The sequence below is a fragment of the Passer montanus genome, unplaced genomic scaffold (assembly GCF_014805655.1).
Source record: "Passer montanus isolate IOZ18808 unplaced genomic scaffold, ASM1480565v1 scaffold257, whole genome shotgun sequence".
NCBI lineage: Eukaryota > Metazoa > Chordata > Aves > Passeriformes > Passeridae > Passer > Passer montanus.
The window spans coordinates 66265-93264 of NW_024367228.1; the positions used below are offsets into that span (position 1 = coordinate 66265).

The following is a 27000-nucleotide window of genomic DNA, read 5'->3' on the forward strand; positions in this document are numbered from 1 at the left end:
CCTTGCTGAAATACACTAAGCAGAGCCTGAATGCCTACCACAGGTAACTCACTGAGGTCCAGACACAGAGAGAAAGGTTCCTTGCTGGTACTAAACGCCCCTGGATGTGTGATTGATGTGTTTCATTCACACAGAGTAAAATCAGCTTGTGGTAGAAAGCTGTTGCCTACAGAGACGAGATTGATCTGCCACCACCTCCCAGCCACGGGCATTGCCCATTTCCTGGAGAGTTTTCATTGTCATCTTCTTTAAGGCAGGGCCTTAGATGTTGCCAGTGTTGCTGGGGCTTTTGGCCTTTTATTGGTGTTCTGTATGTTTGTTAGAGGACTCTGTTATTGGTGTTCTGTATGTTTGTTAGAGGACTCTGTTATTGGTGTTCTGTATGTTTGTTAGAGGACTCTGTTATTGGTGTTCTGTATGTTTGTTAGAGGACTCTGTGGGTGAACACCTGGAGGTGTGGGGCAGAGATGATCTGTGGACTATCTGGTGAAATCATGGTGTGATTTTTGGAAAACGGAGGGTGTCTCTGTTCAGTCTTCTGTCTTATGTGATGATTGCAAGTTAGTTTGACACATAGCTGTATAGTCCATGTATGTTAGTGCTGCTATAACTTTTATTTTTATTGCAGTTAGCAGGGTAGTGGATTCTTTGATGGGTGGGGGTTTCTTCTGTGTTGCTTGGTGGGGGTTTTGTTGTTTGGCACGTGTAATTTTTTTTTTTGTGATACTGTCAAGATATTTTGTCCTGAATCCGTGAATATTGTGGTCCTGAGGGTGGGTACCTAGCCAAAAAATTGAAGTTATCAAGATATTTTGTCCTGAATCTGTGAATATTGTGGTCCTGAAGGTGGGTACCTAGCCAAAAAATTGAACTTTATTTTTTTCTTTTTTTTTTTTTTTGTGAGTCTGTCAAGATATTTTGTCCTGAATCTGTGAATATTGTGGTCCTGAGGGTGGGTACCTAGCCAAAAAATTGAAGTTAATTTTTTTCTAAGTGTTCAGCTGCTGGCAACTGGTTGAAATGGGCAATTTTCCAGTTGTTCTAGGCACTTGGCATCTCTAGATGCTCTTATTGGTCTGCACAGACCTACATTTATTCTACTTAAAAATAAAAACAGTGCTGGGTGGTGTCCTGGGGTGACAGGACACTTCCTTCAAAGATTCTCTCCCAAATTTGCCCTAAGCCAGGACAGGTGGTTTGACAGCAGTAATTGCAGATACTGGGATACTGTGTACATCAGAATAAATACAAGGGCAAATATTTGAGCCACAAAGATGGGCTGAGAATAAAGGAATCATCAGTCAAAATGGAGTAATGTTGTCTCTTCTGGTAGAGGTGGCCACACATAAAAGCTGATAGATTGGTAGCAGTTCTTAGTGGTGCTGAGTCAGAGTGAGGGCAGTTGTCCTCTGAGGTTTGTGCATCAGATATGTTTGAGTAAAAACATTAGAAATTTATAGTGTTCTCAAGGTGAGGGATGCCCAGGCCAACAAAGGGCAATGTTTTAGCTGAATGTTGGGGTCACCCCTCCCCTTGATAGAACAGCTCAATCCACAGAGGATTTTTTGGATGTTCCAAAAGTCTTTATGGGGAAAGAAAGGAAAAAAAAAACCAGTAGGGAAAGAAACACTTGTAGGGAAGGAGCTCCTGAATTGGGTAGTAGGTGCAGCATAGCACATAGGACTATAGCCTATGGTTTGTCTCATAAATCTCTCACTTTAGTGACTTAGGTGGTTTAAGTTCATTGTCTTTGCTGGGACTTTTGACATTGGGGTAAAACTCATTGCAGGTGCAGCATCTCCACCCCCACTGCTGAGTTTGTTCAATTTCATGACTGTTTTTTGTCAGTCCTCTGTCACAAGGGGAGAGGAGGAAAAAACTCTAAGTGGAAAACAGATCATGTTCCACCTTCTCTGCAGCTGCACCTGATCACCTTGAGCCTGTGTATTGCATTGGATGAGAAACTGAGGCTCACCTTAAATGCTCGTAACTCATGGGTGTGACTTGCAGAATTCTCCCAGCCGAGCAGAAGTGGCAAGCAGCTCAGGGGTGCCCACAGAGGTTGGGCAGGGGGATGGTGCTGCAGCAAGGATGAATCTCCGAGGGAGCAGAGGGGCAGGTCTCCAAGAAAGAGGTCGTCAAACCCACTGCAGCAGCAAGCACACAAACGGCACCAGACCTGGCTGGAAGCCCATTTTTTTTCGGAGCTCTGCGCTGATTTAACCCTCTCCAGCGGACGTACTTCAGCTCTGCAGCAGCAGCAGGTCCACAAGTGAACGCAGCTGTCAGCTCCCCCAGCCGCCCCCAAAGCTTCAGCAGCGAAGCCGGGGCGGGGACGAGGAGCGGCGGCACGGCACGGCACGGCACGGCACGGCACGGCACGGCACGGCACGGCACGGCACGGCACGGCACGGCACGGCACGGCACGGCACCAGGTGCTGAACCCGCGCCAGCCGCGGCTTAGCGCCCACCCCCGCCTCCTCCCGCGCAGCAGCTGGAGCGCGAGAAAGCGGATCCGGCGAGTCCCGGTCCCTCCTCCTTCCTCCTCCTCATCCTCCTGAGAGCCGCCGGAGGGAGAGAGGTCGGAGCGGCCGCTTGGCGCAGCCGGCGAGCATGGACCGGGCGGCGGCGGGGCCGGGGGCGGCGGGCGGCTGCGGCTCGCCGCTTGCATGAGGCGGCTCCGGCTGCTCCCGTAGCCACCCCCGCCCCGGCCATGGCGGCGGTGCTGGGCCCGCTGCTGCTGCTGGGGCTGTGCGCCGGGCGGGCGGCGGGCGGGCCGCTCCGCTACTCGGTGCGGGAGGAGCTGCCGCACGGCGCCTTCGTGGGCAGCGTGGCCAGCGACCTGGGCGTGGATCCGCGGCGGCTGGCGGCCAGAGGAGCGCGGATCACCTCGGGCAGCGGCCGGCAGTACCTGGAGCTGGAGCTGGGCCGCGGGGCGCTGCTGGTGCGGGAGCGCATGGACCGCGAGGCGCTCTGCGAGCTGAGCCCCTCCTGCTTCCTCAGCCTGGAGCTGGTCATCGAGCAGCCCATCGAGGTGCACAACGTGGAGGTGGAGGTGCTGGACATCAATGACAACGCGCCGCGGTTCCCCCGCCAGGATTACCGGCTGGAGATCAGTGAATCTGCCGTGCCCGGGGCCCGCTTCCACATTGAGAGTGCCCAGGACCCCGATGTGGGCACCAACTCTGTGCAGAACTATCTGCTCAGCCCCAATCGCCACTTTGCCCTGGACCTTAAAGGCTTCCAGAGTGGCAGCAAACTCCTGGAGCTGGTGCTGCAGCAGCCACTGGACCGGGAGCAGAGTGCCCTGCAGCAGCTGGTGCTGACTGCTGTGGATGGTGGGGATCCCCCCAAATCCGGCACAGCCCAGATCTCTGTGCGAGTTGTGGATACCAATGACAACCCACCTGCCTTTGACCGCTCCACCTACACCGTGAGCCTTCTGGAGAACTCCCTGCCTGGCACGCTAGTGGTCAAACTCAATGCCTCAGACCCAGATGAGGGCTCTAACGGGGATGTGATCTACTCCTTCGGCAGCTACACCCCCCAGAAGGTGAGACAGCTCTTTAGTGTGGACCCTCATTCAGGGGAGGTGCGGGTTAATGGCACTTTGGACTATGAGGAGGCATCCTCCTATGAGATCTATGTACAAGCCACTGATCAGGGCCCTGTCTCTATGGCTGGGCACTGCAAGGTGCTGGTCAACATTGTGGATGCCAATGATAATGCTCCTGAAGTGCAGCTGACCTCTCTGTACAGCCCAGTGCCAGAGGATGCAAGGTCAGGAACTGTGGTGGCCCTGATGAGTGTCACTGACCAGGACTCAGGGCTGAACAAGCAGGTGAGCCTGCGCATTCCCCCCGGCCTCCCCTTCACTCTCAACTCCTTCAAGAACTCCTACACCTTGGTCACCCAGGGCAAACTGGACCATGAGAAAGCAGCAGCCTACAACATCACAGTTACTGCTACTGATTCTGGGAGCCCCCCTCTGTCCTCCCAGAAGGTGATCCATGTGGAGATCTCTGACATCAATGACAATCCTCCACGCTTCGAGGAGCCTGTGTACTCAGTTTACATCCCTGAGAACAACCCCCTCGGAGCCTTCCTGTGCACTATTAAAGCCACTGACCCAGATGTCGCCAAAAATGCCTATGTGTCCTATTCTCTACTTGATGGAGAGATTGAAGGGCTACCAGTTGCTTCCTATGTCTCCATTAAATCTGACAGTGGCAACATGTATGCTGTCAGGTCCTTTGACTATGAGACACTGAGGGAGTTCCAGGTGATTGTCCAGGCTCAGGATGCTGGGGTCCCACCACTGAGCAGCACTGTCACTGTCTACATCTACGTGGTGGATGAGAATGACCATGCTCCACAGATTCTGTATCCTACCTCAACCAACACTTCCGCAGCCCTGGAGATGATCCCACGCTCGGCATATGCTGGATATTTGGTAACCAAAATTATAGCCATTGATGGGGACTCAGGACAAAATGCCTGGTTGTTCTTCTACCTGGTGCAAACCTCAGATCCAGGTTTGTTCAGGATAGAGCTCCATACTGGGGAGATTAGGACTACTCGCAAGCTGGGGGAGGACAGCACACCTACTTTCAACCTGACGGTGGAGGTGAGAGACAATGGAGAGCCATCGATGTCCTCATCAGTAGCCATCACTATTGCTGTGGTGGACAGAGTTTCCAAAATCATCCCTGATAGAAGAAGACACTTTAAAAGCCCAAGCAATTACTCAGAGGTCACTCTTTATCTCATTATCGCTTTGAGCGCCGTCTCCTTCGTTTTCCTTTTCACAATCATTGGGCTTTCTATCATCAAGTGCTACAGATACAGTCTGTATGGGAGCTCCTGCTGTGCAGGGTGCTGTACGGTCAGAGAACGGAACTCTGCTGAATTGTACAAGCAGGCCAACAACAACATTGATGCTAGATTGCCCCAAGGTTTAAAAGTGCAGCCCCATTTCATTGAAGTGAGGGGCAATGGGTCTCTCACTAAGACCTACTGCTATAAGGCCTGCCTGACTGCAGGATCAGGAAGTGACACTTTCATGTTTTACAATACCTGTGGCCCAACAGGAACTACTGGTCCCTCTGCAGTGGTGACTGAGAGGCATCTGACAGGACAAAGTGGGCAGAGTGCACAAAACCTGATCATACTTAGAAATGACTCCATTACTCCTAATGAGGTGAGGCTACCTTGGTAAATGGTCTGCACAGTGCTCTGAGCAAATCTGTACTCAGGCAGAGGTTCCAGCTGGAAAAGTCAGACGAAGCATATTCCCCTAGGGGCTTGCTGACACTCAGCTCTGAAACTTGGTCATAATGAATCTAATCTGTGCCATGCATTTTGTTTCTAGGTAAATACTGAGGCTTTCAGGGTGCAGTTGGTAAGTTCAGTATATGCGTCTGTTGTTTGAGATTCGCCTCATTTTTGCAGCATATGCTGTACTGAGTGTTGCATCCTTCCCTGTCTAAAATTGCCTGCTGCTACAGAGTGCTGAGGAATGACACATCTAATCTTACAGTTTTGATGGGAAAACTCTCATTGCGGGAGAAAAAAAAATAATCAGTGATTAGCCTTGAAATCAAAAAGTTACTTTATGGCAGTTATTGATGTTTGCTGCTTCGTTGTCTTCCTACCTAAATCTGTTGAATTTAGAAAAGCATATTATTGCAAGGATCTTGCTAATGTGAGTGTGTTTTAGTTGTCTAAAAACTGCAATCCCTCCTCTGGTAATGTTAGTTCTACCCAGTGCTGCATTTCATGCTTTCTGGCCTCTGACAACCCAGTGATATCTTTGCAGAGAATTACAGCAAGAAACCATCTTTAAGTTACAGAGTGACAACTTCAAACCTGCTGGGTTCCTATTGAAAATTATTTCATACCTATGGTTTGAGCAGCTGTGTATTAACCTTTGCAATACTTTCCCACAGTGATGAATTAATGGTTGCTTTATGCTGGTGTGCAGGAAGCCTGCAGTTGGTGTGTGGTTTGCATGATCTGTGCAGTTTCCTTTTTACACATGTTGGGACTGAACTCAGCAGCACTCACAGGAGAGACTAATTCTGGTGCACAAAAGGAAAATCTTGCCATTGCTGTGTGTTGTTTGTATCCCATAATTGTGGCAGGTGTAAGATCAGTTTGTGCATTAATGTGTGCATTATGCCCCAGACAGGGGAAAGTCGGGGAAATAACTGGTGGGATAGAAAGGAGACTGCCTTGTGTATTCCTGCCACAGAAATAGTACTCATTTATTTATTTATTTCTACTTTTTCACGTATGAAGATGTTAGCATATTTAGCAAGTGGTTTTTGTTGAGCAAAGATGCCCATATCTTAAGGGCCAGCAAGTCTTCCTTAAAAATGCTTTTAGTGAGTAATGGTCATCCATTCAACATTAATCCATTTAAAATTAATGCACTGTTTTTCTGTAAATCACAGTGGCAGGATACAGGGGAAGTACTTTTTCTCTGCAGTTTTTGTATCTTAACATTTTTCTGAGTGTAGTAAAATGCCTGGAATGTGTTTGATATAGGAGGGAATATGGGACATGCTCTATAAGCATCTATGCTGAGGAATCAAAGAGTGAAATACACACTTTACAGCTGATTTTTTGGGTGGGAGGTGTGCAAGAAGAAAAGCTCTAACTGAAAATTACTTCACTTTGGGTGCAAGACAAGTAGGAAATCAGTTTAACAAAGAGATTCCTATCACATTTTGAGACTCACTCCATTGAATGCAAGGAATTAGAAAGCTTTGATTACCAGCAGAGATCAGGCAGTGGCAGCAAAGCCAGCCCAAACTTGGAGTACAAAAACAGGGAAATGTATAGGACAAACTAATGAGTGCTGCCTGTGTGGAGTTGTCATCCAAAAGGGGAATCAATTATTGAACTCGTTCTGTGTGATTTAAACAGAGGTGAAGTTCTGACAAGTTCTACTCACCACAAATTCTTTACTTCCTGCTTCTTAACCTGTCCTGTGGTAGGACATTCTATAAAGATGTATCAAGGCCATGTGCACATGAGGAAATGGCTAAATGTAATGGCACTCACTAATTAGTAGTTCCTAGCTAATTACACATTGAAAGTCACATCTTTCCCCTGTTTCAAGCTCAGCATTTGCACTGAAGATGCCATCAATTGCTTAGCAACCCTGAATTCTACATTTTAAGGATAATGATCTTTGCATTATTACATTTTCAGAGAACTGTGTTTCTGTTTTTAGTTAAAGTGAACTTTGAATCAGCCTTTAAGAGCCTGTGCCTTCACTTGTGAGGCATAGCAAGGCAGCCTTGTCCTTGCACCAATTTACAAAGTCAGTCTCTGATCTGTGTGTTACTTTTAGATAATGTGAACAAGTCCTTTCTTTTTTTTTCTTCCACACAGTTTTTGGAAATGGATTTTCTTCTGGTTGTTCATTGATGAGGATGGGACCAGGTGAATGGGTTTGCGATGCACAGATAATCATACCTAGGGTTTTACATTGGCTAATATTTTAAAAATGTTGTTTATACAGTGAGAGGAAAAATATTTCCAAGTTCTTTGGGATTAATCTCAGTAACATTTGGGGCAATAACTCTTAGTTCCTTTCCTATTTACTGGTAAGATCAAAGATGCTAACAATTACACCAAGTTGTGACTGACTGTATTGTGCCATTAGCAGGACACAGCAGAAGTGCAAACAAGTGCAATAAAGTTGGATAGGGGCTTTTTTGTACCTGGTGAGGTTCTGACTCCTGTGTGGCCATTCCTTTTGTACTGCCAGTGTTGTGTTGGTGGAATGGAAGCTTGTTTCTGCAAGATAGCTGCTGCTTCTGTGCTCACCCTGCTTACCTGCACAGTCCTTTATGGATTGATAAGTATGACTCAGACCAAGGGTGTTTTGTAAAAGAGGAAATGTACTAATGCAGCTGCACAGAAAATCCTGGACATGGTTATTGCTGTCAGGAGGCTGCTGATAAGGGTAGCAGTGCGGGGTTAATGGATATTGCTCTCTCATCAGATAACTGCTGCAGAGGGACCAGGCAGGCAGTGTAGGCAAAATCAAGGGATAAAAAAAATACTGTGGCTTCATTTCTGATGCTGTGAGTGTTATGGGCAGCCTGGGCTCCTGTCTTTTGGAAGAGGGGTGCACACTCTATGAAGAGGTTGTGTGAGAAGTTGTGATTTTGTTACTGGGCACTGCTGCAGTGATGATCTGTCATTTTCAGGAAGGGTTTCAGTGCTTTAGTCTGGAGTCTGTTTCCTCAAATTCCTGTGAAGATGCTGAATGATGTCTGGATAGTGTCTGGTCCTTGGTTTTTCTTTTCATCTTTCCTATTTTGTTCTTACATCCTGTGCAGTTAAGCTCATTTCTTGTGCCTTGCATCTCATGACAGCCTTTTCCTTTCAATGCAGGAAATAACAATCAAACCAAAATGTTTTAACAGGAGTTTTCTGTCCCAGAAGGCAGCCTGGCACATTCTTAATTATCAAGTTGGGATACTGAGTAGAGCTGAACTCTTTTATATTATACATTTCCTCGTACCCTTTTTTGTGTGGTGACACATGTGGATGAAAAAATATGATATTTCATGTGTTGGTCAGAAATAAAGTATGTTGCCCTCTGGACACTTTTAAAGAAAGTGGAAAAAACTGCACATTGATGGTGGTAAGACTCAGGAGATCATTGGAGTTTTACAGCAGAGCTGTTTGCTCTGCTTCTGTCTCTTTCTCTGTGTTTTTCACTTCAAAACCAGCTTGCTAAACACATGGAAAAAAGAAAGCCACACTGGAGTTGAACACATTTTGATACTGCTTTAAATGCAAGCATGTTTTGAAGTGTCTAAACCTAGTTACCCCAGAGCACTGTTTGTAGCAGTCTGTCCAGGAGATTTCTCTCAGAGGATTTAAAGGTATTAATGGTGGAATGTCTTACAATCTCAGTTCAAGAACTTAAGCCTTTAAGAAATTCTCCAGCCCTGCTGACATTGAAAAGGTTAACTATAAATGTTTGTTCTTTTGTTTGATGGCAGTGTCTGAGCTAAGCAGGGACAGCACTCTGTGCTTCAGGGCACTCAGGTGCTGTGTTTAAGGCTTCTGCTGTGCCAGCAGAAATCTGCATCCAAGATTAAGCAGAGGTGTTTTCCTCCTCTTGGAACTCATTAAATGTACTTTACAGAAGCACTTGTCTGTTCCCTTCACCTCAGTTTTCTCAGTTAGGAATGCAAATGAACATTGCCAGACTTTGGGTTTTTGAATTACACCCTTTTCCAGTTTCCTTTTTGATTTCTTGAATGATAAACACATTTTTAAAATAGTTTGTTCTCCACATCAAGTTAATTCTAAACATTTACAGAAGGAAAGCAGGAATAGAAGCCTCTGTTTCCTCATACCTGTCAGCATTGTCTGACTGGAAAATAAGCAGACCCTTTGCTCTGTGCTTCAGGGCACTCAGGTGCGTGTTTGAGGCTTCTGCTGTGCCAGCAGAAATCTGCATCCAAGATTAAGCAGAGGTGTTTTCCTCCTCTTGGAACTCATTAAATGTACTTTACAGAAGCACTTGTCTGTTCCCTTCACCTCAGTTTTCTCAGTTAGGAATGCAAATGAACATTGCCAGACTTTGGGTTTTTGAATTACACCCTTTTCCAGTTTCCTTTTTGATTTCTTGAATGATAGACACATTTTTAAAATAGTTTGTTCTCCACATCAAGTTAATTCTAAACATTTACAGAAGGAAAGCAGGAATAGAAACCTCTGTTTCCTCATACCTGTCAGCATTGTCTGACTGGAAAATAAGCAGACCCTTATGTGGTTAGAGGTTCTAAAAGGCTTTTATTAATGCTTCAAAGCAGATACATTTGATAAATATACCTTATGTCATTCTGCTGTGCATTTGTGTGGAAATCAGAATGAAGCAGGATGTTTTTAGGAGACACAGCATCTGGTAGCTGTTTGTAAATATTTGATTCATGCTTCTCTACCTCAAGCAGGTTTTGTTCTAGCAAGCTCTGAAGTGAAAGATAGTGTTTGCATTGATCCATTGAATATGGGATCAGGGCAATATTTTAAAAAATTAGAAATTTCTCCTACCCCAGGGAGAAATTCTTACTGTACTAGGTAAAAAAGAGAGCTGAGGAAAATGTTTGTAACAATAGATTTCCAACTAAATTTATTATCCACAAACCAATGAAACAATTCTTCAGTTAACCCACTTGAAAACAACTGTGTGACATTTTGCATGAGCTCTCTTGCTCCTAAGATGGCTCTGGTTTACATTATACATTCCCATTATCACACTTCCCAATGGGGTTGGTTGTTTATGACCAGAAACATTAATGTCTGTGGTTATGTGGTTGGCAAAATGTGAGCATGGTGCCTGGAAGAAGCAGCAGGGGCAAACTGGTGGCATGAGGTGCAGTGACAACCACTTCCATAGGCACCTGGATAGGTTCTGCCTCCTCTCACGCTGTGAGGGTGATGGGCTGTAACTGAATCAGAAAAAGCAACTGATGGGAAAAAAGGGAATGGTTTATCACTGCTCTGCTGGGCCATGGGATTTCTTTCACCTACTGACAGGACTGCTGGACTTGCTACATGACTTCCAAAAATCTCTCAGGGAAGTGGCAACTAAAATTACCTTCAGCCTAGTAGAATGTGCTGGATTGTGATAAACAGAGTCTTGTAATGAGCTGGGGAGGTAAAAGAAGCAATATTTTCTTCATCAGCATTGTATGACATAGTGAGAATGTGGGGATTTACAGCTGGGGAGCACTCGGAGCCCTTCACAGCCTGTGTTCTTCTTTGTGCTCCCTCTGTGCTCTCACACAGCTGTGCCTTGTCCTGGTGGAGTTGGTTTAGGACACAGTGCACATGTCACAGCCAGATCTGTGACAGGGCTTTGCAGAGGAGCCCAGTGGGAGCTCCTGTGCAGCCCCTGGGACTGCCTGAGCACCCAGCTCCACTCGGACATGCTGTCCTGGCAGGTTTCAGGGATGGTGAAGTTGGACTCTTCTTAAGCAGAGATATAAACCAGCCCAAGCTTGTAGACTGTGAATTCCTCATGGATTTCTAAGAAGCAGCACTGCTGCAGCTGAGCTGGGGAGAGATATTCCTGAGTAGGTTTGCTGCTTTTGCTGTGCTCAACCTCTGCTACTGGTCATGCTTTGTTGCTTTTCTAGTCCAGTCTCATTTAGAGATGTACTGAAACAACTTTTCACTTATGGCCAGGGAAACAGAAAGAATTGCATTCTGTAGCAGAACAAAAGGAGAAGCCAGTTGTGCTGACAAAACAGAATTTTCACTGATTTTGTCAGTTGCAGGACACTGACCTGTGGTAACACAAGTGTGGGACAAATGTGCCTCTTGCTGAGCTTTGAAAATACCCAGTCAAGCAGCCAGGAAGCATGTGGTAAAACTGGGTGAAAACAGGTCTGCACAAAGGCAGGCTGTTGCCCAACTGCCTTGTGCTCTGGCTCTTCCTCTAATGACTTCAAAAAGAAGTCACAGATATTGATTTTTTTTTTAATAGTTAAAAATGCCCCCAGCCTCTGACGGTCAACTGTGGCAATAGTTCCACCTCCAGAGTAGCAACATCCTGTTCCCTCCTTCCTTCTTCTGCTCCTCTGGTAACAGCACTGCTGCCCTACCCAAGGAGTCATAGCAAAGAGAGAACTGTTTGGGAATAGCCAGAAGATGCCAGAGCTTCTGGACAGTAACCCTTGAAAATACCAGTCTCCTAATTTCTCTTGTATTGACATGAGGAGTCTTGGTCCATGCATGTGAAGTGAAGAAGTGTTTCATTTCCAACTAATGACTTTCTCCTGCCACCATCACCCATATAAGATCTGATGTCCCATTAAAAACAGAACAGAGATTTTTGTTTTCTAGCTAAGAATTGGAAAGTTCTCATCCAAAATCCAAAAATCTGTGTACTATGAGTGGTCGTTTTCCTCTTTTGTCACTCCTACCCAACTTTTTCAGTGCTTTCATGTAATCCCACTTTATCTGTGTTTTGCCTGGGACTGTGGTAAGATTCCTCCTCCTCACATTGCCTACAAGCCTGTACAAGTTAATAACCTGCATCTCTCAAATTGCAAAATAGAACAAGAAGTCCAGCAGTTCCCCTGCTATAACAAAACCCCCAGTAGAAGAAAAGACAAATTTTCTGGTGTCATCACCCTTCATACTCAAGAAAGGCAAACTCAGGAGAGGCTCTGATCAGTGTGTGTTGTTCTCTATCCTCTTTCATTGACTGTTACTACGTGGTTGACTTTCGAGTTGCTTTGACATCCCTGGGACTGGGGCCAAAATGGAATTAATCAGAAAAGACTAGAACTATGCATAATGGGCTTCTTGTCAAACCCCTTTTGCTAAACTCAGCAGAACCTGAGCATGACAGAGAACAGGGGGCTAAATGGGAAGGAAATTGCTAGCACAGATGTTTAATGTGTGGTTGCAAACAGCAACCTCCTCCTCCCTTTTGTGTAACTCGGACCATAAAGAAGACTCATGTGTGCATCATCCAAGAGCATCTCAGCCTTGAGTGATGCTGGACCTGGGAAGTGTGGTGATAGAGCAATACTGTAAGTTGTAATTGCTCCATTTTTGTTTGAATAAAACCTATTGATCCAGGGAAAAGCATATGCCAAACCTCAAGAGGAAAGACAGAGTTGGCTTTAAATAATTCAGAACATTCAACACTTTCTTTTTCTCTTTCAAGTAATGGGGTCAAATTCATTCCTGATCTGCCTCCAATAATCTGAAGAGAATTAAACCATTACTGTCATTTATTATTTGTGTGATTGGCACCGTGCAAGACACATCAGGAATGAATGTAGTCCATTATGTTTTTGGATATAAGTTCTGTCTTTGGATTCCAGTGCCTGAACTTAAGCACTCACTACAATATCACCTACAGACTAATGTTTTTAGTATCCTGAGAAATAACCTTGGTATGTCCTCAGGGCTTAATTTTAAGGGACCTGAGCTTGCACTCATAGGCTGTAGTTGAAAATTACAGTGACAGTCCCCTGACAATGTGAAAACTATTTTCTGGAGCAATTTTTGATCAACAGAGGATTTCTTAATTAACTCCTTATTTAGCAAGTCATGCTGCAGCACATCAGCATATGCTGAGGTTTGTTGGTCAGAGGGCATTGCTGGCTATTTTCCCCTTCTACCTTTTATGCCCTCTCATGAATATGGAGAATCTAATGGGTTTTGGTATTATGGACGTGTCTGTCCTTAATAAAAGACTTGCTGCAGTCTGCAAATCTGATCCCATCCATTGCAGTCCTCTGCAGTACACTGAATTTCAGCAGAAACCTCACTGCCCCACATCCCCGTCACGTTTGTACACCCTCAGGCAGATAATATTCAGTGCAGGAGCTTGAGTTTCTTCACCTTATCAGGTAAACAAACAATGTATTTTCTGGATTTCTGATGTTGTTTATTTTATCCTGTGCCCAAAATGTTGATGAATGTATGAAATAACTTTCCACCAGTTTGCAGCATTAAATGTTGTTCCACAGAGATCACCTCTAGCCACAGGCCTTGGTGTGCAGACAAGTTTATTGCACAGACGCTCCCTGTGTGCCCATTGGAAAGTTTCTTTCGATTTATAGGGAGATTTGGCAATTCACAAAAATTGGCTATATCCATATAGGCTTTTCTGACAAAATTAGCCAGATGTAGATGCTTTCTAGCATGTTTTACTGCCACTAACAGCATTGTCCTGGGCTTTTGTTTCTACAGCCAAAACACCCCAACCCGGACTGGCGCTACTCTGCATCCCTGAGGGCAGGAATGCAAAGGTATGTGTGGTGTTTCTCCAGAGAAGGGGAATTCTGTCCTTTTCCTCTGTGGAAAGGACAAAGTTTCTTCTGATGCCCTAGACTGATGGTATCTATGCTGAGGTGGAAAGCACCTGAGTTCTGCTGCTGTCACTTCCAATCTCTACGAGCTACAGATTCAGTCTGACTTGCATTTTATACTGTTACTGCACTGCTGTAGGACTGTGCTGTTCTTTCCCTTTACCTTCTGCTTTTGTATCCATTGACTGTCAAGGCATAATTGTTCCAATTATTGAATAATTTAATTGTCATTATATACTTTTTGTTTATTTTAAAGCTCCCCGTAATCATCAGTGCTGATGTTTCAATAGTCAGTCTGCATTTCCATCTTCTTGTTTCTCATTACCATAAAAGTACCTGTTCCTGCAGCAGGTTTATTAACCACATGCTGCAATCAAGAAGATTAATGCAGTTGAAAGGACTTTTTGAAGATATGAGATGGATTTTCAAAGAAGGGAAAGTGAGGCTTTTGTCCAAATCTCTTTAGACATCTTTGAAAATCCGCTGCCTAATACCGCAAGCAGTCTCTGCTATAATTTTCTACTCAGTACACTTGGATAAAGAGAATTATACTAAAATTGCATCTGTAGAGCCTAAATCAAACAGTATTTTTGCTCTTCCTAAGCAGATTAGAATACTGGTTCTATGTTCAGGTGTAATCAGGTGTGATGAATAAAATTCCTGTACAGGTGTAGAGGCAGTTCTGAGGCTGCAGTCATTCCCAGTGGCATCACAAAGGGCAGGATTGTATGGGTTTCTCAGAATTGTTGGTGCAGTGGTGCTGTACCTTTATCCAAGAGTCTTTATGACACTGAAGTCCTGAATTCAGAGTCAAACTGTGCTTCATGTGGGTGAGGACACAGAGTGACTCCTCTGACTTTGAGATGCTGTGTAAAAAGGAATCTAAACCTCAAGGACCAAGAGCAAAGGAAGACAGAGCAAGCTTGACTTTGTGGCCTACTGGGCAAGCTCCTTTCTTTCTTTTCTATTCCTGCTGTGACTTTCAATTTTTTTGTAATCCATAAATGCAAATCAGTGGAGAGTCTGGGTGGGGAGCAGGATCCTGAAGAAGAAATTCTGCCTATCTGAGCACCTTATCTGCTGGTCCTGAGTCAGGCATGCTCTTGTGGATCCACATTCCTTTCTATACAAAGTACAAGGTCTTACCTGAAGCTACTTGAACAATTATTGGAAAGTAAGAGGTTTTTAATCCCACAAGACTAATGGGGCTCTTCTGGAAAATTGTCCATGTTCCTCTGCTCTCCCATCAGCAGCCTCTTACCTGAAATCTCAGGTTCTGAGCCTGTGTGCCCTGCCCAGTTGATGGTTTTCACAAAATGCTGATTTTTTCATAAAACTTGTAGAAATTTGGTGCCCTGGATGTCTGCCACATTTGGATGAAACTGGCCCTTAAGTTCAGCTTAAGGAAGTGTGAAAGGGAGTGTGAAGCCAATGAGCAGAGGCAGGGACACAGTCATGGAATCCTGTTTCTCTTAAGGAACAGCATATAAACATCATGCTTGGTTTTGTATTAAAAATAGCGTATTTTTTTTTTCTTTCCATGTAAGGTGCAAATTGGTGCTTTTGATGTCCAGTGCTCATGATGTGACGCTAAAATTTGCTGTATTAGTTTTTGCATTTGAGAAAATGCATTTCTCTTCCTGAATGGCTCATGGGAAATATGCAGTAACCCAGGAAGGTGGGATTTCTTAAAATGGCATAATGACAGAAGCTCAGAGCTAACTCCAACTTTTTAATCATTTGCCTAATGTTGCTACATCCTAATAGCAAAGATGTGTCACTTCCCTATTAGTGCCTCCCAGTCAATGAGAGCAAAGTGTCCTGCAGGTGTGTTTGTTTTATAAGTTACTCCACGAGTGGATTTTAGTAAACAATCAAAGGTATTTTTTGCAAGTCAAAACAGCTGCTTCTCATGCTGCTAACATCATGCAGTACTGTAGGAGTATCTGCACAGTAATAAATAGTTATGAACTCTGATAAGCAGCAGGAAAGGGAAGTACTGTGAAGTCCAGGGCAGAAGGGAAGTGTATAACCCAAGTGTGATATTTGCTTACCCAGTGCTGTGCATATGGAGGAGCAAGGAGTCCTGCGTGGAGGAGCAGCAGGGCCTGACCAGCAGTGGCCAACAGTCTCCAGTGCTACAGCAGGTAAGGACGTGAAAATCCAGAATATTTGTGAAGAACTGATGTTAACTGCAGTAGACCTCCTAATGCTGCTATTTACTTTTTCCTCTGTTTTATATCACTGAGTGAAGACCCTCAGATGAGCTCTGCTGCTCAGAGCATGTTGTTAATAACCCCAAAGCTGTGGGTTCAGTCCCCGTATGAGATATGAGCCATTCCCTGAGGAGTTGGACTTGATCCTTGTGGGTCCCTTCCAACTCAGAATATTCTGTGATTTGGATATAAAGTTCTTGTAAATTATTCTGTGGAATTGAAATAGAGTGGAACAATAAAGCATAAAATGCGTCTTTTTCCTTACTCAGTCTCAGATGAGCACTGGAGATAAGAGTCCCTGAGCCCAGCTTTCACCCTGCTTTTGGAGGTTACTGGTTTATGTAATGGAATAATGGAATAATGGTTCAGTTCTGATGTGTGTATTCAGGTGTGTGTATTCCAGAACTGGCTTGCCCTCCATTTCAAAAGAACAGTAAAACTGGGGTAGGAGCTTATCAGTTTTCCCTTTGTTATTTTTACAAAGCCAGTAAGTGTCTTTGAATGTCTTTTCTCATTTTTACTTTTCTGTGGTGAAATTAGACCTAAATTTTTGCTAGCTATTTTCATTCACGAATACGTGATGATGGAAACTAAAATGTTATTTATTTGTCAAAATAAATTACAAAAAGCATGGTTTAGAATGTAGCTTCATTTACTCTGTCACTGACTGATGACTTCACAGCAGTCAATAAGAATTGGCAGAAGGTTCTTATGGAGTTTAGAAAAAAAAACCACCTGGATGTTTTGCAGTGCTGACAAAAAAAATATTCTCACTTTTGATTTTGAGCAGGAATAATAGAGACATAGAGGAGCAGTCAGTCCCTGTTTTCAGCCATGTTTCAGCCAAACTAAACTGTAAACTCAGTGGATGCCCTGTGTAGAGTGGTGAGCCCTGTATGGCAGCTCTGTGAGCACTCAGTCAGGAGTTGACATGAGGAGTGATGCCCATATCACAGAGGCAGCTCAAATGCTGGGCAGTGGGGTCTACAGCAGCAAAAATGATAATTACTTCATTTAATCTTTCTTGGTGCAAACCTTTCTTTCTATTTAAATGGGAATTTCACCTGGATAAAGGGCTGGAGAATTTGCAAACACAGTTACAACATCCACAAAGTAATGGTGCCCAGCAAAACCTGCACTGGTTTTGCAGAAGGGCTGTTTGCAGAAACAGATCTGGGAATTAATTTAATATATAATGGAGGCCTAGGCTATGATCAGCTGGGGTTTGTGTGCCTTCCTTCTGCTGCAGGCTTTGCAGGAAGACACAGCCTTTGCAGAATATGAAGGGTGTGTGACTGTTGAGCTTGCATTTGAAAATGTCACCACAAGAACACTCCAACCTTTGCAAAAGCTTCCCTCAGGCTTTTGGCTGCATTGATCTTCCTTGACTGAGCACTCAGTGCTTTGCCTCATACCCAGTTCAGTATGGATACAAACATTCTCCCAGATGTTTCCATGCTGGTGCTGCCAATTTCCAAGCACCTGAACGTAAGTGCAAAGGTAGGATGGTTCTGTCATCTGAGGAGGTCCAGTGGCATTTGGGTCCCAGAGCCCCTGTTCCCCTATCTGGAGTCCTGCTTGCTGTTCTATTTTGGGTCTTGTCATTTTGGACTTGCTTTGGGAACCTGAACATCTCTTTGTTTGAGCAGCAATAACCCTTGGCTCTTATTGCTGCTTCCTTCCCTGACTTGTGAGGCACTTGTACAATGAATGCATCCTAGCAAAAAGAAGATTATTTTATTTTGTCTTTGTCCACTCTCAAGGGATTAGCAACCCTGATATTATATTAATTAGACTTTTCTCTTCTTTTTTTTTTTTTTTTTTTTTTTTTTTTTTTTTGTAGGGGGTTTCAGATAATATTCTCCTCCTCTCTTTGTAACCAAAAGCTTTAGATGTCCCTGATCCTTAACAGCAAAGAGGTGTTTCATGGAGAAATCTCAGGATTAGTGGTTGTCTTAGATTTTGTAGCCTCAGTACATCATATATTTAGCAAATTACTGCCACTGCTTTAGAATCCTGCCTAGTTTCCCACAGATATCTCTTTCAGTGCTTCTTTCCTTTTTTGGTTTAGGTTCAAGACCTGTAATTACAAGTGAAGTGTTAAATCAGTAAATCATTAATTCCTACTTTATAGCTGAATTCCAACATAATCACACACTTTTCAGCAAAAATGTGTTGCCCAAGCAAAACCTGGTCCTTATTTGACTGACAGCATTCCTGTTGACTTTACTGAATATTTCAACCATGCAAAGAACAGTGAATCTGGATGTGGCATTTTTAAAATTGTGTTTACATCTTCTTAGGCACCAGTCCAACCAGTTGTAAGTTTGCAGTTGGGAGACTTCTGGGTGAGGGGGGACAAGAAGGTTCAAACTCCCTCTGGCTTTGAATTTAGCTCTCTTGGCATCTTGTAAGTTCCCCACAAGCTATATAGTGAGATCAGGGAATGAAGACACATTTCTGGTTTCTGCTCCATGTCCTTTGGCAGTTTTGGCAATTCTGTCAGACTTTAGATGGCCACTGATGTGAGTGAACTCTGATTTTTTGATAACTAACTCAGAATAAATGGAGTCTGATTGGCAAAAATGGTGAGAGCTCATAACAAAAACTAAGATGAACAGAAATTTTGCTCTAGACATAAAACACTGAAGATTTCTGAATAAATCAGACTTCTGAATAATTCAGAGCTTAGAGTTAGCAGGCATTAGACAAATCTATGTGTATTTCTCTGTGCTGCTGGTTCCAATCTACAAAACAGAACTGGTGTAATGCAAATGCTTCAAAATGCATTTTTGCTAGACAAAAAAGTCTAAAGATGCTTTCATAGGACATGTAAGACTCAGGAGAACAATAAGGACTTGTGATGAAAAACAGTCATGAGAAATTACTACTCCTGTATTCAATGTAGACTTTATATGTGTGCTGTAAATAAGGCACTGGGCCACACACTACATGTAGGGAAGGGAAAATAAAAGACTTCCATTCAGACAGCTCTGTAAAAGAGGAGAGGATTTAATGATAAAATCTGCACCTGAAATCTGTGTGTGTATGTAGGTGAAGCTGTGGGTGAAACACTGGCATCTCTGAAGTCCATGTCAAATAGCCCACGGACTTTCAGGGAATTAGGATTTCAGTGTCTACACTTATAAATATGCACAAGAGACAGAATTAAGATTGCCTAGGCAAATGCCATCCTAAAATACACTAATTTGTACTTCTGATTTTGCTGTGGTAACATTCTTCTAAATAGATCTGCTATTTCTTTTCCTTTTCTCAGGGAATTAGCTGGGGAGGAGAGGTGGTAACACTGTTTTTTAAAGCTCCAACAGGTCAATGTCCTTCCTGTGCTGGGGCCCCAGAGCTGGATGCAGTGCCATTATTTTAACCTGTCTGCACCACCTGGGCTCTCCCAAGGACAGAAGGACAGCAGACAGACCATCATGGACTGCTTGGGAGCACTGCAGGAAGAAATTTTTCCCTGTGAGGGTGAGGCCCTGGCACAGAGTGCCCAGAGCAGCTGTGGCTGCCCCTGGATCCCTGGCAGTGTCTGAGGCCAGGCTGGACAGGGCTTGGAGCAGCCTGGGACAATGGAAGGTGTCCCATGGCAGGGGGGTGGAACAAGATGATAAATAATCCCTTTATACAAAGCTCTTTGCATCTCACCAAATCTGAATCTTCCAGTGTTTGTCCTCTGAAATTTGGGTGTCACAACTTTCCTGGTTTTATTCCATTTTTCCTGCTGTTCCTTACTTCCTGCCTCTGACCTTCTCACATGTACCATGCTAGCTAGGGATATTCCTTGTCCACATACTCCTAGGCTACTCTGGGTTTACGCTGGGAACTACAGTTTCTCTGGAACAAATTTGTATTGCTCTTGGAGGAAGGTTCCTGCTGCAATCTCCTGGAATGCGGACAACGTCCATTGATGGGGCATGATATGCAGAATAAGTTAGGAATTCAGAAAACTAAATGTGAACCAACTGTAAATATGTCAAATAAGCAAAATTTCCAGAAAAGTAAAGTCAGTCTTCCTGGTGAGTTTTGTGCTGCTGGTTTGGGGTAGGGTGTTGTGGGAAAACTGTGAAGAAAGGACAGGGGCTCTTGTGTGGATTTTAAGAAAAAATGTCCAAGAATGCCTTGATAGGGAGAGAAATCATTATAATTATCCACTGTTAGTTGTGGCATTCCCAATTCTCTGTTTCACAGACTAATTTGGATGTCAAGCAAGTAAATCCAACCTGAACAAGAATATTATATCTGAAAGAGATACTTCATTCCAGTGAAACTGTGAGATCAGATACAGGATGATAAGGCAAGGAGAAGAGATCTGAGCAGAGAAACCTAGGGGCCTGAGAGGGGACACTGTTGTTTAATGAAGGGATGGGACCACAGTTGGGCTAGAAACAATTTATTGCTCAAATAAACATCAGTCTCAGAGGCTGTAAGATTTAAGAGAACAAGCAGTCAGCCATAGCTCAAAATGGTCACAAGACAATATAGAACTTTCTAATCCAACGGACAGTTGCCACAAAGTTCATTTTTCTTTTCTAACCTATCACCTTTATTTTGCTGCACTGTGGATACTTTTATCCAATGGGCTTCTGTCTCACATGTTTCTATTATAACATCTAAAGTCTTACTTTACTTTATACAATTACATTATAAACATTATAAACCTACATTATAAACCCTTCACCATCTTATTAATACAGTTTTTCACTTACTTAAGGCATATTCTTACTTACAATATAGAAACATAATTTTATGATTTTTCTGCTTAATGTCTGTGTATTGTATTTTTACATCAATTCAAGCTTCTCCCAAAGCTGCAGATCAAACCCTTCAGTGTCTGTGGAAGTTTCTATCTTTCCATTTCTCACATCACACCAGTAAAAATCTTGTATACAAAGGTGAGCACAGAGGATCTGGTAGAGAGAAACAATTGGAAGAGATGCTAGAAGGTCTGTAGGAGGCAGAAAGCCTTGAGAATAGCAGTGTTGATTTTTAAGTGACTACTGAGCACAGGTCACTGGAAAGAAGATTGGCACCCTGGGCTTGGGTAATAGGTTGAGATGAGTGGGTCAGAGAGCTGCACTGCAGTTGTTCTTTTCGTGGCATAACCATTTGACATTGTCTGCATCCTTGAGTCCGTGTAACAGCAGCACAGAAGGAATGGAAAGTGTTTTTGGGGGGACTGAGTCTCACTGTTAGAACAGACACTGGTCTTGAAATCAGGCAGGCATTAGAGGAGAAGCTGTTAAGGGCCCCACAGTATTGTCACAAAGCTCTTGGCCACTGAATTATTCCTATAAAAATCCAGTTTAAAGAGAAAGAGCCTAAGAAAATAACTGAGAGAGTGATGAGACCTAAGTTGTAACATATCTCTTATGGTGCAGCTTTACACTATGGCTGTAAGTAGAGGACAATTTCTTCCTGAAATGTCAGTGAATTTCTGTTCTCCTTCTCCAAATGACCTTCCTCATCTAGAGAAAAAGGGTGTGATTAAGACTCATGAAGCAGTCACTGCAAAGAATGTGCAGGGGCTGAAAGTGCTGTTTCTTTGAGACTGTTAAAGGTTAATTTACAAATAACAGCACTGCTCTGGCTTAGCTTTAGCAGTTCATTGATTAAAGCTGTAAAAGATAAGAACTAATTAGCAATCCAAAATACAAAACAGGGTTCTTGGTTTGTTGCAGAATGCTGCAGCTGTTTAAAATGGAAGGAGCTAGAAAATGCAGCTGTGCATATCTACAGCCTCTCTCTATTTTTTAAATTAATAACCAGTTTTCTATGGAATTTCATAATTCCAACCTTCAAACCCAGAAACATATAGAAAGCCAAATATCAGCCCTAAAATTCATATCTTTAGTGGTCTAAGAAACATTGTGAAAATATATGGACTATTTTAAAGAACAGAAGAGGGAGAATACAGAACAGCCTAGTTATTTATGTTTCTTATGAAAATTAGTCTTCAAAACAGTGATTTAATAAATTCCCAAAATGAAGGTCCTAAGCAGCTCCTAAGAATTTGTAGGAAAGAATCATAGAAATCTGGTTCACAGCCTCTTGAATCCTGGAAAAAATCATGCCCTTAAAGCACACTAAAGTAATTATTTGAAGCTGCATTATCTATCAGCTCAGTGGAGTCTGGGGAAGGAAATCATGCCAGCTTGCTTGTGTGGCTGCAGTGCACTGCCTAAACTGAAATAGAAATAATCTGCAAGGGCCATATCTGGATAAATCCCTTTCTTTTATTTTACTTTTAGATTTTGGTTAGTGAATTCTTGAGTCAATTCCAGCCACTTGCTGAGACCCTCAACATGATGTCCAGCCCTCAGTTTTGCCCCTGTTCCCAGAACACTTTATTCCCAGGACATTCCCTGCATGCTTCCTGTTGTTTGGTTTTTCACTTCTGTTTATTCCATTTTCACTCCTTTTTGTTACCTATCTGGTTTGCCAAGTATGCACCTCCCTCTTTCTAATTTCTCTTGTTTTTTCCTTTCATCTAATGACTTTGGTCTCTTCCTGCTCATCTGTCCACTGTCTTCCCTCTGTATTTTTATTTCAGGAATGTTGAAATGTAGGTCACCAGCTTGGCCCCACATCACCTTTTCAATATTTCATACTGAACTAAGAATTTTCGGGGATAAATGCTTCTCAATTTGACAGCCTGCTGGAAGCTGGAGAGGACTGAGAATTTCAAATGCTACTTGTAGTGAAGAAAAGCATTTTGAAATCAAAAGGACTTTTTCAAAAGAACATGTCCAAAATACATATTTTTTGACAGATGCAGCTTGACATACTGATCATTATTTTTTAAAAGCTGATGACTGTTATGACCAGGAAATTATCTGCCTCACCCCATCTAAACTGTGGTTGAACCAGCACTTTGGGCTCTCAATATTTGGAGCCAGGGCTGGGTAAATTAATAGGTTAGTTTAGATGTCTGCTCAGCTGAGTGAGCAAAGAGAGGAGGGGATGATAAATGATATTATACATAAACTGCAGTCATGACTTGGCTAAAGTTAAATTTACCTTCTGTTAATTTATTTTCCTCTTAGCTGCAAAACCCTCATGACTGACCTGAAATAGTGTTTGTGATCTTTATCAAGGGGTCCATTCTTTTTCAGCAGGGTGTACCAAGTAAATGAGATTACATGGATGAGAGATTTAATACCTTAGACCTTGAAGGCTCAGTGTAAGGAAAAAAGGATAGGACTCATCAGAATTTGGAAAAGGCTGATGCTGGAAACTTCTAAATTGTGTGATCTCTTTGACTTCATATATTTGAATAAGACTTTGTGTTAATTTTGACTGTCAAAGAGAATGGCCTTGGAAGAGTTTATGTCTTCATCTACTATGGCAAATCCCAATTTCACCTGCTGCAAATATTTGTGAGGAGAATTTCTCTTCCTCATTAGGCCCAGAATGCATTTGTGCATCTCATCATTTAGTCCAGTCCCTGTGTATGTGCATCCTTCCTTTTGGATTAGGACCACATTTGTCCCTGACTGGAGCCAGTTGTTGAATTTTCCCAAGTGGAGATCAAGTCCAATTTCTGATCCCCACATGGGGTGATTGTTTCAATGCAGGTTTCCTAAAGGCAGGACTGATGGCTCCAGCTGAGATGTAAGTAACCCAGGGGATCTGCAAAATTTCTGAAACCAGAAATTAAATAAGAGTAAAAGGGGCAAAAGGCTAGAGGTTTTCTGTGACTGATGAAAAAATATGAATATGAATATATGAAAAAAAATCTTCTGAAACTGTGGGCAAAAGCTGCTGCAGCTCCAGACTTCATCATTTTAAGAAGTGATAAAGTGATTTTACGTAAGCAGTTTATCTGGCTATAATTTCTATATTTAGGCACTGGGAGAAAGTTTAATAGCAGTAACTCTTTGTCTCTTTAATTCATCCTTTTCTGCAACAATGTTTTTCCTTCCTCAAAATGGAGGTTTATGTTAAATTCACACTTAAAAAATAGAAATATTTCTCATAACTGAGCCAGAAAATAAAAGGAGGGGGGGAAAGTATAACATTTGCCAGATTATGTGATTAGTTCTTAGACATCTGGGAGAAATTTAGTTTATAAATATAATAAAGTTGGATTTTCAAATCTAAGTAACTTTTTCACTGTCTGTTGCTTTAGGCATGTTGGTCTTTGTGATCTTCATAACAATACCAGTGAATTTTTCTTGTCTGCCCACTGGTAATATTTTGTAGCTATACAGAAGACATCGATTTTGATTCCTGTCTTTATTATTTTCTCAGCAGTTTCAATAAATAAATAGAAAAATCACTCCCTTGCCGCTGTACTACCTTGGGTTGTGATCTTGTCAGAACTTATAAACTAAACAAGTGTTTATCTGGTCAGTACTTCAGGGAATTGATGGTAATCAAATTGTTTCCACTTGAGCTTACAGCTGCTTTATTTTTCCCCTGTTGTGCCTTGCTTTTGTGTGCATGGTTTGGGGGTTGTTTTTTATTTCTTTCTCTACTACTGTGGGCTTAATTTTATTCCATTTAGATTTTTTTTTAAAGAAAATATACTCAAGTAAATGTTAAAATAACCCATGACATTTATGATCCCAGATGTAGTTTAACCCTGTTATCTCTTGCAATATACAATTTGCTATCTGATACAAAATAGATGGATAAAATAAGGGCATTTCTAAGTAATCCTAAGAAATTCTGGTCTGGAATGGATTTATATTGTGAGTGGTGGAAGAAGAAATGAGGCTGAGGGAATCCAGACCACTCTGTGATATTGAATCTTCTCCTAATGGATGTCTGCCTGTGTGCAGCACTTTGCTGAACACAAGGGTCATAAATGTATTTTTCATGTGTTTATTTTTGTAACCAGGCATTGCTTCAGCGTCTGTTGTTCATGTTGTAGTGTGGCAGTGCCTCTCAGGTCAGATGGTGCTGCACAAAGCCCACACAAACAGCAAAAGACAAGCCTTGCCTTAAGGAAGTTGCCACTGACATGAGCAGGGCAGACCAAGTCTGGGAACACAAGGGAAAGGACATGTTCATTATCCTGCTTTAAAAAGAGGAAAAACAAGAAAATTAAAATTATTCTTATCACAGAGTGCTCTGTGGGGATGGTGATCAGCATCCACCTGGCCCAAAATGCTCTCAGTGCAGCAGGAGGGAATGAAGAATAACAGCTTTGTGAGACTGTTTTGGGGCTCTCCTTCCCTGCTCCTTCCAGCTGCTGAGCCATGCAGAGCTTGTGAGGTCAGGACTTCCTGAACACTGCAGTTATTCCTGTTTCCCTGCAGTGCTCACAGCCCCTTGGCCTGTGAAGTCTGACCTTTAGCAGCTCCCAAGCCCTGCTGCTAAAGAGGCAGGCAGAGGCTGCTGCCTGTTCCTCTGGGCCATTGGAGAGACACTTTCTACAGGAGTGACAGGACAAGGCAGAGTGGGTTTAGATTAGATTTTAGAAAGAAACTCCTTCCTTTGAGGGTGGTGAGGCACTGGCACAAGTTGCACAGGGAAACTCTGAATCCCCATCCTTGGAAGTGTTCAAGGCCAGCTTGGATGGAGCTTGGAGCAACCTGGGATAGTGGAAGGTGTCCCTGCCCATGGCAGGGGGCTTGGAATGAGATGGTCTTTAAGGCCCCTTCCAAGCCAAGCATTCCATGGTACTATAATGATGTTTCTCTCTTGTGAACTTATGTGATCTCTTGCCTGTACCCTTATTTTGCTGAGACTCCAGAACAGGGTTGCACAAGGCAGGGAAAGCAATATGTGCATGTTTTACCAGCACACATTCTGCCTATTTATGTAACATTGACCTGGAGATGCTGATTTTACTCCAAGAGCTAAACTCTAAAATCATTCAGTCGTTACTTGTGTGCACTCAGAGGGTGCAATGAGAGATGTAAAACAGCAATAGCAGCACACAAAGGCTTCCCCTTCATTAGGGGGATTTAATTCTCAGAACATCAAGGCTCTGGCTGTGGAGGAAATGAATCTGAATGCAGCTTCTCTGCTCTTGTCTTATATAATTACAGTCAGCCATCCCTAAAAGCATCCCCTCTTAGCATGCACGCAACTAGCAAAATAAATGGGTTGATTAGGAAGGAAAAAAAGCCACACCAGAAACCCTTTGTGGTCTTGTGGAAATTGTTCCTATGTGTTTATGCTGAGAAAAAGGAGTGTGCTGCTTTTGTTTGCAGAGGTGGATAAAACAGGCTCAGAGAACACAAAGGGGACTTGGAGCAGCCTGGATGTCCCCACCCAGCATGCAGGGCTGGGGTCAGATACCGAGAGGTGACCAGAACAAACCAGTGAACAGCAGCAGGCCATCCCACCACAAAGCTCTGGAGGCTGGAACTAGAACAGAACTGACTGAGACTGGTTTGAATAGGATGAAATTAATTTTTTTTCTCTTTTTCTTGAGTTGGTTACTAGGAACAGGACAAGTCCTTCAAAAGAATGAGGGCATGGAGTGACAGGGCAAGGGGGACTGGCTTCAAACTTAGAGAGTAGGTTTAGGTTGCATGCTAAGAAGAAATTCTTCCAAGAGGGTGGTGAGGTGCTGGCACAGGGTGCCCAGAGAAGCTGTGGCTGCCCCTGGATCCCTGGAAGTGTCCCAGGCCAGGCTGGATGGGGCTTGGAGCAGCCTGAGATAGTGGGAGGTGTCTCAGCCATGGCAGGGGGCTGGAACTAAGTGAGCTTTAAGGTCCCTTCCACCCCAGGCCCTTCTGCAATTTGCTGTTGGTATCCCAGTTCTGTCTCATGCCTGCCTTGCATGACTTCTTTTTGGGCTGTTCTGAAAAGGAGTTTTTGAAAAAGCAAGAATTGTTTCCTGGCAAGCAAATCCTGTGCCCATGGATTCCCAGACTCTGGTGGTGTGGGTGCAAGGGAGGATCTGAGGGGCTGCACAGGGAGTTCAAACTCCATTTATAGGT

General features: G+C 43.3%; 1 protein-coding gene across 6 annotated transcripts in view; it reads left to right on the forward strand.

The window, feature by feature from the left end:
* LOC120503456 (protocadherin alpha-C2-like) overlaps positions 1-27000 on the forward strand; it is an 82188-nt gene that overhangs the window by 28185 nt on the left and 27003 nt on the right. For 2 of the 6 annotated variants that reach the window (XM_039711943.1, XM_039711947.1), the window contains exons 1-4: positions 2680-5200; positions 5372-5401; positions 13750-13808; positions 15927-16015. In XM_039711943.1, the coding sequence (XP_039567877.1) occupies positions 2714-5200; positions 5372-5401; positions 13750-13808; positions 15927-16015 (2665 nt within the window). In that variant the 5' untranslated portion in view covers positions 2680-2713. Of the gene's footprint in view, positions 1-1789; positions 2415-2679; positions 5201-5371; positions 5402-13749; positions 13809-15926; positions 16016-27000 lie in introns of those variants that run through there. The other 4 variants (XM_039711945.1, XM_039711949.1, XM_039711946.1 and 1 more) reach the window with 4 other exon arrangements.